This window comes from Mastigoproctus giganteus, chromosome 13 (assembly GCF_048544385.1).
Source record: "Mastigoproctus giganteus isolate SK-2022 chromosome 13, ASM4854438v1, whole genome shotgun sequence".
Lineage (NCBI taxonomy): Eukaryota > Metazoa > Arthropoda > Arachnida > Uropygi > Thelyphonidae > Mastigoproctus > Mastigoproctus giganteus.
Window position 1 is genome coordinate 81351442 of NC_143587.1, and position 19113 is coordinate 81370554.

The 19113-nt window shown below is 36.3% G+C and overlaps 1 protein-coding gene across 1 annotated transcript in view; it reads right to left on the bottom strand.

Moving 5' to 3' along the window:
- The window catches only part of SMC1 (structural maintenance of chromosomes 1), a 635181-nt gene that overhangs the window by 99913 nt on the left and 516155 nt on the right, over positions 1 to 19113 (bottom strand). The window contains exons 20-21 of the mRNA XM_090388169.1: positions 12495 to 12713; positions 6564 to 6749 (exon numbers count right to left, since the gene is read on the bottom strand). Of these exons, the coding sequence (XP_090244295.1) occupies positions 6564 to 6749; positions 12495 to 12713 (405 nt within the window). The remainder of the gene's footprint in view (positions 1 to 6563; positions 6750 to 12494; positions 12714 to 19113) is intronic.

The following is a 19113-nucleotide window of genomic DNA, read 5'->3' on the forward strand; positions in this document are numbered from 1 at the left end:
ATGGATTGGAGAAAATTTGCCAAGGCTAAAGAAACTCTGGTTCCAAAAGTCTTGAACCAAAATGATGTGATTTTTTTTGACTGGCAAGGAGTTGTGCACAAAAAATTTGTACCAAAGAATTCACTAGGTGATAGATGACTCTCATCAACCAGTGCAATACAACCACTTTGCTAATTGGAAGCTTGGAGTGGTGGAATCCATGTTTAGTCTCCAGAGCAAAGCTCCAGTAAACTCTCCCCCATCTCTTCCATCATGCAGTATGATTGATGTCTTTTGAGGTTACGATGGACATCATGGCGAGATCCAATCTTCCTTAAATTTTGAGAGTACAGCTTTAAAACAGTGTTCACAGGCAGGTGGCTAATTAGTACATTGGACTAAACCCTATTGGTAACTCTCTAGAAGGTTTCCATATCAGCTAGTGTATGATTTTGCTGCCTCTACTCTGCCAGATAGTGATTGGAGGGAGTCTGAGCAGCGTGTATGCGGGGCCGGTAATCCAGCTGGCTTCCGTTTTCTAGTCATATGGACCCACTGGCTGAGATGCTGAGGCTTTTGCAATTACTAATGACCTTGCATAGTTGTTCATTTACCTACCAGAATACGGGACAACCTATCAATACAGCCAACATGCTTGATCTTTTACTCACAAACAACTTCTAAGCACATGGTTGAGGTAAGTAGTCCTCTAGGCACCTCAAATCACAACTTGGTGATGGTCTCTTCTCCAATGGAACTTTTCTGTCATGGCCATTCCCAAATTCATGTTGTTTGGCATTGCAGAAATGCAAAATGGGATGATCTGCGTGATTTCTTTTCCTTCATCGGATTACTGTTTCATAACTTCTGATGTGAATGTCTACTCAGATTGTGTCAGTGAAATTATTCTTGTAGGGATTTATTCCACACTCCACCTTAAAATCTCATCCTTTATCTAAACCTCGGTTTTCCAATAAATGTGCTAAGGCAGTTCAAGAGAAGAATGTTGCATATTGTAATTGGCTCGTATCCAAATCTCCAGGTTAATTTTCTGCCTACACCAAACCTCACAACAACTGTAAAGCAGTTATTAATTAGTGTAGAAAACTTGCTTCTTGTCCAAATGGTAGCCGAGCATTCTGGTCTCTTGCCAAAGCTATTTACTGGCCACATCTTTTGCCCACCTCTATTCCTACCTGTCTAAACCAGATGGTTCTGTCGCCATTTCAGCCAAGGATACAGCTGACCTGGTAGCATCCCATTTTTCTTCCAACTCATGTATTAATGATCTTGGTAAACTACCTCCCACCATTCTGAGTACACTCCATTAAATGTCTCCTGTGGTTTTACGTCAAAAGTATTTTGAAGAATCTTGATGCTAAGAAAGCTGCAGGTCCTGATGATATTTTACCACTTGTTCACAAAACCAGTGCTCCTAAACCTAGTCCTGTTTTGTGTCACTTTTTTTTCACTTTCTTATTCCACAGGTGTTTTTCATCCTGGATGGAAATTTCCTCATATCCAACCAATTCCTAAAATGGGTTACAAATCCCTCCCAACCAATTTTCATCCCATTGCAATTACTTCTACTCTTTCAAAAGTAATGGAGAAATCAATTAGCTGCCAACTCTTAAACTATCTAGAAACTCCCATCTGATCAACAATCGCCAGTATGAATTCCATTAATGTTAATCCTTTGGTGATATTCTGGCTTATATTACCCATCTATGGACAAATTCAATGGACATGTTTGGTGAAACTCAAGCAGTTGCACTTGACATAAAGGTCTTCTAAATAAACTTCCATTTTATGGTTTTCAAACTGTTTTCTGTAACTGGGTATCTAGTTTGTGATGACTCACTTCGGGTGAAGGTAGATGGCTCAAGTCTTCTCATTTCTCCACTAATGCTGGTGTTCCTCGAGGTTCAGTTGTTTCTCCCACTCCTTTCCTCTTGTATATTAATTACCTTCTACCATTGACCAGAAATCTTATCCATAGTTTTACTGATGACAGCACACTGCATTCCACCTTCCAGTTAAAGAAACCCTGCCCTGCTTCAACTTCTCGAATATCCGCTACCAATTCCTTAAATGCTGATTTCCAGATAATTCTCCAGTGGGGGCAATGATAATTAGTTAATTTTAATCCTTCTAAACTCAGTCTTGTCTTATATCTCACAAAAAGGATTCTTCTACTCCTATGCTTATCTTTGATGACACTATGATTTCTAGGCAAGATTATATATCTGTATTGGGGATTACCCTGACTTCTAATCTCTCTTGGCACAAGCACATTACAAATATTGCTTCCTCTGCATCTATAAAATTTGATTTTCTCTTTCACTCTCAGTGTTACTTTTCTTTTAAACAGCTGTTCACTCTGTACAAATTGCAAATCCGTCCTACTATGGAATATTGTTCCCACATCAGGGGAAGTGCTCTAGAACCTCTTTCAGGCTTTTAGATTCTATTCAAAAGAGGGCAGTTATATTAATTAATGACTCATCTCTAACAGTCTCTCCACTCTCTGTCTCACAGATGTTATGTTTCTGCTGTGTGCCTTTCGTATAGATATTTAAGGGCACTGTTGTTCTGAATTAGCTTCTATAGTTCCTGCTCTCTCTCTTCCAAAGCAGTTAGTTGCAACCAGTTAACATCCTTTTACTGTCCAACTTGAAACTCACAGAACCAAACTTTCTTCTTACTTATTTATTCCTTCAACTTCTGTTTTTTTGGAACAACCTTCCTTCATACATATTTCCTGAAAATTACAATCAACAGAAATTCATGTCTAATGTCAACAAGTATCTTCTTTCATCTTTTCACCCTCGAATCCATGCACAGTACTAAGTTCTATATGTTCCAATTCCTCTTGTGTTTGGGGGTTTCATCAAAAAAAAAAAAAAAAAAACCCGGAAGGATGCGCATTTGAAAAGAACTTAGTGTATTAGGCTAGATGCAGAAGAGTTAGGTGAGTGGTTCTTGCTTCACGACAATGGACCTTCACACAATGTGACCATCGGTCAAGCAGTTTTTCGCACAGAAGGATATTATAATGTTTCACCTGAACGTCATCCCCATATTCATCAGATTGGCACCTGCTGATTATTTTCTGTTCCCCAAAGTGAAATTCCACCAAAGGGGAAACATTTTGACAGGATTTTAAAGAGCCAAACCAGTGTGATGGGATTTAAATAGGGTTACGAGCGATGTACTTTGATGATTAAATGGTAATAAATCTTTTCCCCTTGAGATTTTGATTTTTTATGAATATAATCATAAAACTTTTCAGACGTACCTTGTATGTGTATTAATCACAGATGATCCAAATCCGGCACTGCTCCCTAGACGACTTGCCAGGTGGGAAGGAGCAGCAATGCATAGCACACACACTTCTTGATTAGACCGGGGTTCGAGCTAGCACCACCAAATACAGAGGATGCGGAAAGATCAGGAAATGACCACTGCATATTCCAGGAGCAATATGGCCTTAGTTGCTAATGCTCCTAAAAACCAAATAACAAACAGACAAACAACCTAGACGACTTACCAATATGAAATACAAGATGAGGGAAGAAATAATTAAAATAATTGATGGATTATTTTGCTTAAGAAGACTAGACTGAACTGCACATAATAATAATAATACAACCCTGTGTACTTGGTCGTACCCGTCACGGAATGGAATCCCCCAATCAGGGAGAAATAATATAAGAGCAACAACAATAATAATAATAATCAATTGTGGATTGTAAAATTTTAGTATACAAATATATCTAAAATTTAGACAAGTTGTCTACCCTGTAGCTGGGAAAGGATTCTTATTCACAGTTCAGCATTATTTCAGCATCTAAAATTTACAAACAGTATGTACGTTTTATAATCCAATGGTTTTTTTGCATGTCAATCTACCTGCACTATCAGCAGCCCCACTAACCAGCATATAAATTCCTAATATAATAATGGACAAACTTATCACACATAAATGATCAATAACATCAATGAAAGAAACAATTAAACATAGTATGCATTTAAACTTGCTAGCATCTATCAAAAACAAACTTTGATCAATAAAAATAAGGAATTAAGCACTCCTTTAAAAATCCCCTTGCTTTATTTATAAAATGGACTACCGTACTCAAAATTTAGTTTTTATTCCTGTGCTGATACTTGTTATTAGAAACAAATAAAAATTCCTATAATAATCTGTTCATTTTAATTTTTTCTTGAAGATAATATTATAAAATCCATTAAAATTTTTATTAATAATTGAATTGATTCTCCAAATACAAATATATTTAAATTAAAGTTAAACAATATTTAACTTTATGCTTCTGATAAATCATTGGAAACTTGCTATTTATGGATTCTGTTTAGAGCCAGTGAATGTTTGATTACCGTAAGTAAGCATATATTGGTGTTGGAATTCAAGACTGAAAATCAGATAGCCATCAAACTAAGAGTCTACAATTTACCAAATTTATTCATAAAATTATACAATTATATATGAGTATATTAATGCTAATTGCAGCACTAACATTTTTCTGGATTGTATCAGTACATAAATCACCCTGACATTGGTAGAACTGCACTTGTTTTTATTAAATCACATATATAAAACATTTAAAATAAATGTTTGCCATGAATATTGTCGTACATTACTGACCAGCCTGTCATTCATCAACCTGTACTGATGTTCACATTGTACTATTTCCCCTACATATTATCTCTCATTGGTCTTTTATAATTGTGATTGACAAGGCAGGCAGCTTTTACTGATTTACTAACAAGAGAGGCATTTTGGCTCATATTTCTGCACTCTATGGACAATGTGAGTCAGAGGGAGTTGCCATCAAATATCATTTATTTTTCTGAAAAGAAATCTTTAATGATATTAATTTTTAATAAACTTTAAGTTCTTTGATTAATTGTTTCTAAATTGAGAGCAGGAATTCCTTGGGCCATCAAACTGCATGACTAGGCCATCAAACTGCATGACCATGCAAGTCATGCTGTACTGCATGACTTGCCTGGAAATGAAAAAGCTACAGAATGAAGTTTGCATTTTTTTATATGGTTAACTGATCAATTTATGATCAACTATTCTTAGGTTGTTTATCATGGTCATGTTTATTAACGAAAATGAACAGAAATGAACAGAATTTTATAGTTTTATTATTTTTTTCAGAAAAAAAAAAAATATATATATATATATCTGTTATAAACTATGTTACAGTGGTGAAATGGTAAGTTGGCAGATATGCACCCTCAGTAGTGCAAATGCAAAACCTCCATATCCATGGATGGTCATGCACACATCCATTAAAGAGAATGTCATCACTTGTAAACTCTAAAAGGCTGATATTTCAGTGATTGACTGTGGTCCAACCAAAATTCAGCGGATATTCCTACAAGATACAAATTCAAAATAATGGCGAAACCAAATATAATTTAAATAAACAAGCATCATAAAGGGAATGAAAATTTAAACAGTCACCCAACCAATTGATAGGTCTCAAATAGATGCAAATTAGCCATGAAAATAAATCATAATAAACAGGATTATCATAAATAAATAAATTATAAATAAAGCCATTTAAGTAAATCAAATAACAATTAGTTTTGTGGTACATTTAATGTTTAATTTTCTACAATAGACTACTGTAGTTCACTAACCCCCCCCCCCCCCCCCCCCCCCCCCAAGCAACTTCTCTGATTTGTAAGTTTCTTCTGTCCCACTGTACAACTTGGTTTGAATGTTCATGACCACCCCTTGTTTTCTTCATTATGTTTTTAACTTATTATTCTGTATTTGATTTACCTTAATGACTATTGTACCTTATATTTATTTATGATAATAAAGTTCATTACTGATTTAGGTTAATTTGCATGTTTGTGTTTAGTTTAGATTCTGGCGAGTGGCTGGGTTGATGTTTCAATCTGAATTTTGCTTTCTATATTTATTTAAGCTATAGAGGGCACCAGAGGCATGTTACATTTTAGAGTTTAGTTTGTTAATTACTTTCAAATCGCATTTGGTTTGAAAGTAATTATGCATTTGAAAGTAATGATGCATCCACTGATGTTAGGCAGGTGAATGGTTAACAACTAAAAACAATTGAAATATGAGTTCACAAGTGCTTGGTTCCATGGCTTTATTTAATTTCATTTACTGTTGAAGTGACACGTGGCACTCGTCCACTGGTGGGTGTGAGGAGGATGTGCCTCTTCGGAGGATGGCTTGTGTTTGTACTGTATTGGGTAAGCATCACTTTGTTTCTTTCTTGTCTGAATAATTTTATTTTTATTTTCTTATTAAGTTATCTTGGTATTCATTTGGCAGAATTACACCTTGCTGTGTATAACTCTGATTGCAGCATAAATTTGTAAAATTTGGGATCAAACTTAACCCTACAATTGCACTTATATTAGAGAAAAACAAATGCATCTCATATCCGTTAATATGAATTCTAAGAATCAGTACTAAATCAAATTATCACGTTTTTTTTTTTTTTTCTTTCTTTCTTTCTTTTTTTTTAATTTTATACAAAATAAATGCCACTTAAGAAATAAAAATTACTTACATCCTTTAGTTCATCTGCCAAATCACGGTACTGTACTTGAATTTTAGCTTCTCTTTGATAAATTTTTTGAGTACTTTGACTACCACTTATATCAGTTGACTCACTTTCATCATGTTGGCTTGAAGGAGTTTCATGATCAATATCATCCATAGTACCACGTTTCATTGGAACAACAATGTCTTCTAACTACAGTTATACAAACAAAAAAAAAAAAAAAAAAAAATCAGCAAAACAATTTTAAAACTAGAATTTTGCATCTAAATAATGGAACAGCCCATTTTGCATAGGAACTATAGGTACACTGTAATTATTGCATGAGCAGCTTTAACATTGCTGCTCTTCATCATTCTGAAGGTAAATAACAGTAGTAGTAGAGGAATGTGGTGCAAAAAAAACAAGCTTATGTAGCATCAGACAAAAAAGAGGGGGACGGAAACCATTTCACACATCCTTTCCCTCTAAATGTTTGTCCAGTTCCTCCTTGAATTTATTTAAGCTACCAACTTTCACAAAGACAGATGGAAGTTTGTTCCAGAAATTAACCATCCGCTGGCTAAAGGCAAATTTCCGCATATCTATTCTACAACTGTCTTTCCTCAATTTGTATTTTTTATGTCCCCTCAGGTTTGTAGCCTAAGGAAGAGGAATAATTCCATCAGAACTGAGCCTGCTCAACTCATTCATGGCCTTATACACCTCAATCAGATCACCTTGCAGGTGCCTAGTCTCCAGACACTGCAATTTGCAAAACTTAAGCCTTTCTTGGTAAGACCATACTTTTGTTCCCCTCACCAATCTTGTTGCCCTTCTCTGTACTTGCTCAAGCAACTCTTCTTTCTAAAATGATGCCTCCAGACCTGTATGCAGTATCAAGGCATGGCCTGACCATTGCCTTATACAAAGGGATAATAAGCTCCTTTTGCCTACTAGCAAAATTCCTGTATATTATTGATGATACCCCATGACCTGCTCTAGAAGCATGTCTGCACTGGTCAGAAAATTTCATATGTGATTGCACAATTACTCCCAGGGCTTTTTCATTTTCTACCACCTAAGTGTAGTACCACACAGTTGGTACATTTCTCTGCGGTTACTTCTAACCATAAGCAGTACTTTGCATTTGTCAATGTTAAACTTCAGTTGCCACTTTTCAGCCCATCTGCTCAAACTTTGTAGAACCTGTTGAATATATAATATAAATGTTTCTAGAACCTAATGTCATCAACAATCCTACCAATTTGTCTCATATTCAAACTTCGACATTAAGCCTGATATATTAACCTCAGGAGCTCACATCTGGTGAGTATGGGCTTGGCATACCCAGGATCCTGAGCTGGATGTCATCATTCTTCTCTTTCTTGGTGATTCCCTTCTACTTTCTCTCTCTCTCTCTCTCTCTCTCTCTCTCTCTCTCTCTCTCTCTCTCTCTCTCTCTCTCTCTCTCAGGGTTACTCAATTTTTTTTTAGCTGGTGCAGCATAAGCAGCATAAGGCTTCCTTGCACTATATGGCTAGTAATAATAATAATACCTTCATCAATATCACTGATAAATATAGAAAACAGCAGTGGGCCCAACATAACCCTGGGAGACTCCACTAATAACATTAGTCCACGAGGAGCAGCATCCATTGATTATCACTCTCGGTCTTCTCCCATTCAACCACCCTTTTTTTCCATTGTGGCAACTTACCCTTAATACCACTGCTAATACATGTAAAGTAGTCTTTCCATGTGCAGTGTCAAAAGCTTTCCTGAAATCCAAGTAAATGATATCAAAATTAATTTTTGCATCCAGTTCCTTTGTAACTACATCATAGTATCCAATAAAATTTGTCAGACAAGACTTTCCCATAACAAACCCATGCGGTGTCCAAGCTATAACTGGAGTCTTGTCTAGATGATCTTGCAGTGCTTCTTTAATCAGTGACTCCATTATTTTCCCCAGAACAGAAGTTAAACTAACTGGTCTGTAATTACTTGTGTCACCCTTAGATTCCCCTTTGTGAATTGGGGATACATTTGCACATCTCCAGTCCGTGGGGACTTTCCCCGGGACCAAGGATGGTCTCATAATTATGGCTAAGGGCTTTCTTACTTCCTTTGCCACCTCCTTTAATATAACTGGACAGATCCCATCCACCCCAGGTGCCTTTCTTATATTTAACTTCAACAATTTCTCCTCTATGTATTTATTTGTTTTGTGATGACTCCCACCAGTCCCCGAAAATCCCCACCCTCTAATCTAATGTGTAGAATTTGTAAACAATAGTTGCAAAGTAAGAGTCTGGAATTCACAGCTAAAAGCAAACACATACTTTTGGACTGAGCTATAAGTTAGAGTAAACCTTTAAGTTTTATCAAAATTTTAATTCCATAAACTAGTCTCAATAAAAATAGAGAACGAATAAAACTGTGCATCAAGTCCATAAACAAAAAAAACAGCACTGCTGCAAATAGTTCAGGGTTGGATCAGTGTGCTAACCACCCACTGGCTGAAGGCAAACTTCCACACATCTATCTTGCAACCATCTTTCCTCAACTTGAATTTATGCCCCCTCATGTGAGTAGTCTCAGAAAGTGGAAGAATGTCATCAACATTTAGCTTACTCAATCCATTCAAGGCCTTAAACACCTCAATCAGATCTCGCATGGATTATTGTTCCCACATCTATGGTGGTGCCCCAAAAACCTCTCTCAGGCTTCCAGATTCCATTCAAAAGAGAGCAGTTAAGTTAATTAATATACAAGAGGAAAAGAGTGGGAGAAAAAAAAACAACCTTGAGGAACACCTGCATTGGTGGAGAACACAGAAGACAGATAGCCATCCCAAATTGGATACCCAATTACAAAAACAGTTGGCAACCCATAAGATATAAGTTTATTTTGAAGACTTCATGCCAAACATGATCAAAACCCTTTGAAATGTCAAGAACAGCTGCTTGAGTTTAACCAAACTTTCCCAATGAATTTTTTCATAGATGGGTACTATAACTTTATATTATCATATAACATCTATATACTTATATCAATTTTTACCCCGAAGGACATCTTGGCAAGGTCTGGTGCCTTAACCCATTAACAGCCATTGTCCCATTTATGGGACGCAACTTTTAATGAAAATAAAAATAATGGAAATGCAGAAAACTGGATTACAGGCAGCACAGTAGTTTGAAACTGATCTATAATCATGGTGTTTATTGTCAGATGGCGCTGAAATACAAAAGTTAGGACAGAAAGCATTTACAAGTTTTTCGTTTTCAAGCATGTGTGTGTGTCATGTTATGTTATGTTATTGGTTTTTTTAAGAGCATTAGCAACTAAGGCCATATTGCTCTGGGATATGCGGTGGTCATTCCCTGACCTTTTCGCATCCTCCGTATTTGGTGGTGACGGGTTCGAACCCCGGTCTAATCCAGAAGCGTGTGTCATAAGAATGATAAGTGTATAAAAGTTTCTCTGTTTTTCAAACACTATAAGGGCTCTAGAAATATATTCTAGAATAGTTGCTTTTTGTTATTCAACTAAAAGGGTAAGCCAACTACACTATTATTTATTGTAAATTTGTTATTTATGTTGATGTCCCATTTTTAGGACATTGGCTGAAAATAACATCAGCAAGCACGTGGATGTTTCTCAAGTCAAAATGAAATTTTAGTGGTTTATCTTTGTAAAAATATTATATAACAAGGCCATGAGCGGTGGAAAGTACACTGTTAGAAAATATCTAACTACAAAAGAGATAGAGGAAATGTTTGCGGATCCTGCATTTTGGGAAGACATGGATAACGACGATGTTGATGTTCCAATCATTCTTCCAGATCCCGATGAGCTAACTGACACAGAGAATTTTGAAGAAAATAATCTTGAAGGAGAAGAAGTGGAAGATGTTGCAGGTATCCTAGAGTTATTTACACTATAAATGATAAATCTGAATTGAGCAGCGATGACGACACACTGGCTGTAAAAAAACGTAAGCTGTGTAAAGTGACGAACCATCTTCTGCGTAATGAAGATACATCAGGAAGCTTTTCAAGCCTATCAGAATCTTGCAATAAATACAAAAAATCAATTTCTCAAACAGTTGCAAAAACAAGTCACATAAAAGGAAAAACACCAGAGTGGTCAAAGAATCAAATAGTAGTACACTGAGACGAACAGTTTATCGCAAAATAATTTTGGAAATGTTACACCTCTGTTATACGGTAAAACAGCAGTTGAAATTTTTGAAGAGTTTTTCTCTCAAGGCATTATTGATCATATAGTAAAGCAAAGCACATTGTATGCACAACAAAAAAATGACCCAAATTTTTCGCTTAGTGCCGATGAATTGAGAAGTTTTATTGGGGTTCTATTGTTTAGTGGTTATCACAAACTTCCTCAAGAGGACATGTACTGGGAACAAGCCCCAGATGCTGGTATACCTTTAGTATACAATGCGATGCCAAGAAGACGATTCAAAGAAATAAAAAAGTATCTCCACTTAGTGGACAATTCACGCCTTGATATAAACGACAAAATGTTCAAAGTACAACCATATTTTGATATGCTAAAGCAAAACTTTTTAAAATTTAGCGTGATTCACGCCCATTTATCAATATTATGAAATGATGATTTGATATTATGGACGACATTCTGCAAAAATGTTTTTCTTTTCTCCTGTCATACGTTGAACTTTGTCTTAAGTCTCTGTATTTCTTTTTCTACCTTTCAACTCTGACATGCTTGTGAGTCTTGCACAGCAATCTTTAATGTGCAATAGTATCAAAAGCCTTCCTGAAATCCAAGTATATGATGTCAAAATTACTTTTTGCATTAAGTTCCTTGGTCACTGCATCACAGTGACCCAGGACATGAATTCATGTTGTGAGTGCAGTATAATCGCATGCCTATCCAAATGGTCCTGCATTACTTCTTTAACAAGTATTTCCATTATTTTCCCTGGAACAGATGTAAAGCTAACAGGTCTATAATTACTCATGGCACTTTTTGATCCCCCTTTATAAATTGGGGATATATTCACACTTCTCAAGTACATAGGGTCCTCCCTTGAATCCAAGAATGCTCTCACAATTACGGCAAGGGTTTGCTTACTTCCTTTGCTGCCTCCCTTAATATAATTGGATAAATTCCATTCTCAACAATTTCACTGTGCTTTCAGTAATCATATCATTCATAATGTACCCTTGATAGCAATACAAATAGTGTTTGTTCCACTTCAGGAAGCATTTTAAATGTTTAATGTATGTCAGCATTATTGGTACAAACAATATCCATGAGTTCTAACTGTCTGTATATGCATGAAAATGAGTGAGCATGGCCTCAATTCTTTTAAAGTTTTCTCTGTGGCACACTTGTGCTAATACCTGGCATAACTATATTCATAACTCAAACATGGAAAAGCTCAAAATTCATAGGAGAACCTGGAATATATCACAGGTAACAAATTATTGTAACTTTCATCTAAAGTTCTGAACTTTCTGTTTCAGCTTTTAATTTTATAAAATTTATAAAGCCATTAAGGGCATAATATTTGAAACTAACACATGCCCATGTGTTAGTTTCTGTGCTGTTTTATCTATTAAATAAATAATAATAATTGAGACAGGAGACACCATTTTACATAATAATTAAACATAAAGAGCATCTAATTTCTGCAGTGGTAGCAGCAGTCTTCCTCCCAGAAAGTGCCTCATTTATTATGTTTCACTTCATAACTCTGCATAAACAACACATATAACTGCAAAACCTATTGAAGTAAAACTGCATGTATCATGGAAGCTGGTTAAAGGAACAGTCACTAATCTCCAATTGGTAATTAATGCACAAAAGAAATTTTTAGGTAGGCCTTTTAAGCCATGCACTTAATATTTATAAATGTTCTCTAACTTTTATTAGAATACCTGTCACATAATTAGATATAAACATCCTTACCTTACAAGCTTGAAGTAAACTGTGGCGATCAGCCCGTTTCTGTTCTAGCCGAGTTTCAAGGCCAGTTACTAATTTTTGAGCAGCAGCTATATCTTTCTGTGCTGCAGTCAATCTTTTTCTAACTTCTGTTATCTCATCTTCCATTGCATCAACATCTGTCTTCTTACTGATTTTGGAATTTTTTAACTTTTCCAAATTCTGCATTTCTTCATCAATCAACTGTAAAATAGGAAAAGGTAATAAAATTAATTCACAACATGAAAAAAGAAGTGATCTCTGAAGAGTATTTCTAATACTTGGTCTCCCACTAATTACTAATATATAAAACCGTTCCTACTAATACATTAGAATCAAAAATTAAATATTAAATGAAATATAAGACACATTACAAATATAAAAGAAATACAGTAAAAAACAAGACAGTAAATGCAATGAAAAATGGCATATACTGAGTATCCTGGCAGAAGGGGGAAATGCTTAAATTTATAATTTAAATTCACTGAAATTAAATAAGAATACAGACAGCTTTGTTGGGATAATTACACTAACTTCATTTTTAGTACTATAGGTTGCTGCTAACTGTGCACTAGATTGGCAAACTGTGATGTTTACAGCATGTCAATTAGCTTTAATATCTTAAACATCAATTAACACCAAAAACACTGAACATGTTATAAGGTTTCTCCATTACAATGGCATATTAATATTAAGGGTGCATTGAGATGAAGGACACCACACATTATAACTATGATTTTTATTGAAATGCTACAATGCAAACTGATATCACAATACATACAAGGTATGGCATTAAAGTTACTGGAGCAATAAAAAGAACATGAAGGAGATCAAAACTGACTTTATTTTTATTCAACATAATCATCAGCTGACTGAATACACTTATTACACTATTATAAAAGAGTCTGCAAAGGTGACCAAAAAGATGATATCGGCGTTATGTTTTTCTTTATGTCCTCAACATCCTGAAATCTCTTTCCTTTGAGGGCAGTTTTCACCTTGGAAAAGAGGAAGAAGTCCGGTGGTGCTAGATTGGGAGAGCAGCATGGATGGCTAATCTGTACAATGCCATTAGAAATGTCTTCAAGTGCAGAATGGGCAGGGACCTTGTTGTGCAACAAGAACTGATGCCTTTCTCTCAAAAGCGCACTTCAATAGCGTTTGAAGCACCTGTATATAGAATAGCATTTACTCTCATCCCTCCAAAAATTCCTTGTGAATCACAGAGTTTGTCAAAAAACATGATAAACATAATCTTGATCCTGGACTTCTGTAAACAAAACTTTTTGCACCTTGGTGATAATTTAAGTCCACTGCATGCTCTTCTTCTCTGGGTCACACTGAAATACACAACACTTGTCTCCAGTGATAACAGAGTTGAGGAAATTAGGATTGTCTTAACAAGTCTGGGTAAGGTCTTTGCACAATGACACTTTCTTGCTTCTGCTCATCTGTGAGGCTGTGCAGCACAAATTTTGCATAGAGCTTCCTTTTTTCCTAAATTTTCAAGCAGCAGAGTTTAACAAACTGGCTTCTTATTTATATCCAACTCAACAGCCATCATTCTGAGAGTCAAATGCCAATATCTTGGTACAATTTCCAAAACCTTTTTCAACTCTCTCTCTCTCTCTCCTCATTTCAAGAGGTTGACGGATGCACACGTCATGGATCATCACGAACACCCTTGTGCGTCTCTGAACTGCTTCTACCATCAAAACACACCGGTACGACTTCATATTTCATCTCATAAACTGATTTTAACATTTCTTTTGTTCTGTTGCAGATTTTCCCAGTTTAAAGCAAAATCTGGTGTTAATTTTTTTGTTCCAATGCAAAAATTATATGTGGAATGTTAATGCTACTAACAAAACTGGTTTTTACTTGCAACCTGTCAGCTTACTAGACAATCTCTGTACCACGATATTTTGGAGTAAATTTAAACTAAAAAATCGGTGAGTATTAAAATAAACTTCTGTTTATTTTATAACTCATCAACATGACTGCAACAGCACCAGTATGGGAATTTTATTGCCATACCTTGTATATTTAATATAGATTGGCAACATTGTCCAGTCATGCTGGCCAGTTTTTGATGGTTAAAATGTTTAAATAGAATAGACCAATGACAGAGGAGTGTGAAAAAGGGTAGATGGGTAAAGATAGGTATGATGGAGATAAAAAAGGGGGAGAGACCATGTGAAAATATGGAGACTGATTCAACAGGAATGAGTGAATATTCAAATTTATATAAGCAATTTAAACACTATATAAATGATCTAGGACAAATAAAGACAATGTAAAATTAAGCTCAGCTTAGTTCAGTTCATTCTGATTGAAGGACTAGTTTTCAAAAGCAGATACCTAATTAAAATAAAGGGAAAGGCTATTTAAACTAACTGATAAGGGAAAAAGGCAAAGAGAACAGGCCTTATATACTGCTAGGTTGGGATGAATTAAAAACTAGATCAAACAAATGAGAGGAGAAAGTCTAAACAAAAACTAAGCTCTATAGTAGAGGTTTAATATTCTTGAAAGAACGTTCTACATATATCAAAGGTGCTCACTGAACTACCAGTCTAGTTACATTTAAAGGTGATCACTCAACTACAAGTCTAGTTACATTTAAAGGTGATTACTCAACTACCAGTCTACCTAAATAAGAACTAAGCTCCATAGTAGAAGTTTAATATTCTTGAAAGAACATTAAACCTTGATAGACTGAGGAGAGTATTTTAGAGATAAATGTTTAGAACCAGAGGAACAGAGAAACCACGAGAGAGTGTGTTAGGGAGAAGGGAGAATGGCTGGGAAGATCAACATGTGTCAAAGGTGCCCAATGAACTACCAATCTAGTTAGATTTACCCAGAACCCAGAAGGGTAAATGTAACTAGACTGGTAGTTTAGCGGTCACCTTTGATACACGCTGTGCATTAATTGAAACTTCTTCAATCCCTCCTTACTTTTAGCATTTTTCTCTAGATAGCAGTAAATGTCCAGCAAATATTTATCTATTTACACATGAAGAAGTGCAGTTCCCTTTTCAGCAAACAAGTTAATAAATGGCAAGGAGAGCCTATTATTACCAAATGCTACTCCAGTTTTCAGGCTTAGCATAACAGCCACATTATCATATAACATTAAGTGCCAGACACATTTTTTGAAGGAATTCCAAAATGCTAACAGACTGGTCAGAAGATGATACTTAGTGTTGTGCCCTGTAGCATCACCTTCTAATTCTGGTACCAAGAGCAAGCTGTTGTCAGTGTGAGAATGTTTTTTTATTAAGAAAGGTCACCACAATGGGAAACAGTTTGAAATCACTTTGATTACTGCTATTTGTTTCAATGAAAGAGCTATCACCATCTCTTCTTTCCCTATGTATGCAATTTTCATAGCTGCTAACTTCTGACTCAAAAAGCTGAAATCAGACAATTGTAAGCATAAGGAAAACGGGGTTTTTAGGTCAAAATTGGTACAGAAATCAGGAATGTTTCCCAAAAAAAAAAACAGGAGAAAAAAAAAAAAAAAAAAAAAACAGGAGAAAAAAAAGCAGGAATTTTTTTTTTAATTTCACTGCAGAAGCAGAGCTCCTGTTTTCACACATCTCAATGAGATCTCCCTTGTCGAATTCCCCCTTTCAGAATCCTTACTCTTAATGATACTAATTAAGAGCAGTAATGGTACCTAATTATTTTATTGATGACAAGGCTATCTTGCTTTTGCTGCTGAAAGGAAAATAGCAACTCTCTACATGTTGCCTGCCACACAGGAGGAAGAGAAATTTGATTTTTCAGATAAGAAGGAAAATGATTGCTGCAAAGAGCTTATCCAGTGCAGTAAGACAGAAACGGAAGGAAAAGAGCCTAAAAGTTATCATTTAAATTTGATTACTGTGGCATTATTCTATCTATAGAAATTGAACTTTTATTGAAACAGCCAATCAAAATTTTATTCATTATTCTGACTGTTAGAATAACAAAGATTAAATATCCCCAACAGAAAAATAATCTGACATCATATAGAACACAGCTCTACCTAATCAGCAGTAATGGTTGCAAAATTTATTAAAACTCTTGATGAAAACAACTTTAATAAAAACTGAATGTAAATAAAAGTAAACTAATAAACTTATAATATGATTATAAAAAAAAAAAAAAAAAAAAAAAAACATAATTAGAATAAAATCAGATATTTACATGTCCATATTTTCTCAATTTGTTTACCAGAAAGTGAGCTCAAATAGCAGACTGATGCAGCCAAAAGGATGGGTGAGAAATGCTATATGTAACAGCAACTAGAAGGATGTGACATGGTTGGGTTCCTGCAAGTTTTGAGTTCTATGAGTTTCGTTAAACATGATAACCTACTATTTACTACTATCTTTTATGAATGGTCATATTCTTACTTTATGCTTAGAGTTTTTTTTTTTTTTTTTTTTTATTGTTTAAATAGCATACACAAACAAAGCTTACTGCACTTCCTGATTTCCATCTGATATGGCAAAGTAACAAAGCCTAATGAAAATAAAATGTATCAACATACAATACTGCAGTTCTTTACAGAAAGATGTAATAGTTGTGTCTTGCAGTCCCAGTTATCACCTTTCTTGTGGATTGCCATTATCGTACCGATCCACAAGAAAGGTGATAACCGGGACTGCAAGAACTACTGTGGCATCAGCCTCCTTTCCATCATCGGAAAGGTCTTTATGAAGATCATCCAGTCAAGACTGCAAAAACATCGCGAGCAAACCAGTCGAGAAGAACAGGCAGGATTTAGACCCAGGCGAGGATGCTGTGATCAAATTTTTGCCATTTGTCAGCTGATGGAGGAGAGGATCCGGTGTGGACAGCAAACCGTCATTGTTTTCATTGACTTTAAGTCTGCTTTCGACTGTGTCCACCGGCCTGCCTTATGGAAACTACTGGAGGTTGAACATGTACCTCGAAAAGTCATCACACTCCTCCAAACTGCATACAACGGTTTAACCAGCCAGGTGCACATCCAGAACGATTTATCTGAGGAATTTACCATCCAAACTGGAGTCCGCCAAGGGGATGTAGCCTCCCCATTGCTTTTCAACATCGTGGTCGACGCCATTATGAGGCAAGCATTCAGAAACAGACAGGGCATACAATATGACAAGGATCACTATGTGACTGACCTGATGTTTGCTGATGACAGTGCTATCCTTGCCGGTAACGACGCTGAAGCCACGGACATCCTCTACGACACTGCCCGCATTGCCCGGCCATACAGTTTGAAGATCAATGCTGGTAAGACAAAGGCCCTGACAACAGATGGGTCGCAAGCCACCATCTATCTCGAAGGCGTCCAGATCGAGCAAGTGCAGGACTTTAAATACCTTGGGTCGCTGGTCCAGGAGAAGAAAGTTGCATCCACCATGGAAATCCACAGCAGAATTGGACAGGCGGCCACTGCGTTCGCCTCGCTCAAATGGTGTCTGTGGAAGAGGACCAACATTTCCACAAAGACTAAAATCCGACTCTTCTGGACTCTGATCCTGCCCATTCTTCTTTACGGATCGGAAACATGGATTTGTCTCAAGTTAGATTTGAACAAACTTGAGGTATTCCAAATGCGATGCCTGCGGCAGATCTTGGGCATCTCTCTTCGTGACCGCATCACTAATGATACCATCCGCGCCAGATGCCAACAGCAACCAACCATTGCCGACCAAATCCAGAAGTGAAGGCTTAGATGGTTTGGCCACGTATGTAGAATGGGCACGAACAGAATACCATCCACACTCCTTTGGAGACAACGACCCACCCAATGGAGCATCCAACGGACCGCGCCTAGGAAAACGTGGGCCAAGCAAGGGGAAAATGACTTGAAGAGCCGACGTCTCGACCTTAACCAGGCCAGGACTGACGCCATGGATCGTAAGGTATGGAAGAACATCACAGAGCAAGTCCGAAACCCTGCGGCACCTACAGCAGCATACTGGTTGCGTGGCCAACCGCCTCCCCCAGCTGCCAGCTAAGGACCAAAGAAGAAGAAGTTATGTGTCATTCAATAAACAAATTATATGGCATATTAATGCTAAGCAGTGTGGGAGGGTAGTGCCTTCTTAAATCCCTTTCAAAATTTTGGAACACAGACCTACGTACAATTTAAACAACAATTACAATGTAAAGCTGTAACTTTAAAAGAGAGAAGTGCGCACTCCCAAGACATTACAGAAATAAAATTTTGCTTTTGCTTAACAAGTATCCCTCTTGTTACACAATTAATTAATTCTTGGGACACTTTGATTATGCCTTTAGCAATTTTTGCCATTCTACATGTGATTTCATAGCTTTCAAAGGGATGACATGCGCTGCTGCTGCTGTTTACAAAAAGTTGTAACTGATTATATTGCAACTGACAGATGTGATAGTTTGTTCTCATCTCCTCATTTAGACTTGCAAAAATAAAAATTTTTCCTCTTAGAGGAAAAATTTTTTACTTTTGTGAGTTTCCCATGTGCACTACACTGATGTACAGTATTTTTTTTTTTTTACTGCATCTCTTTTACTGCAATTGAGGCGAGACAGACGAAAAACTGAACAATACAATAATTACTGTTAGATAAGTTCT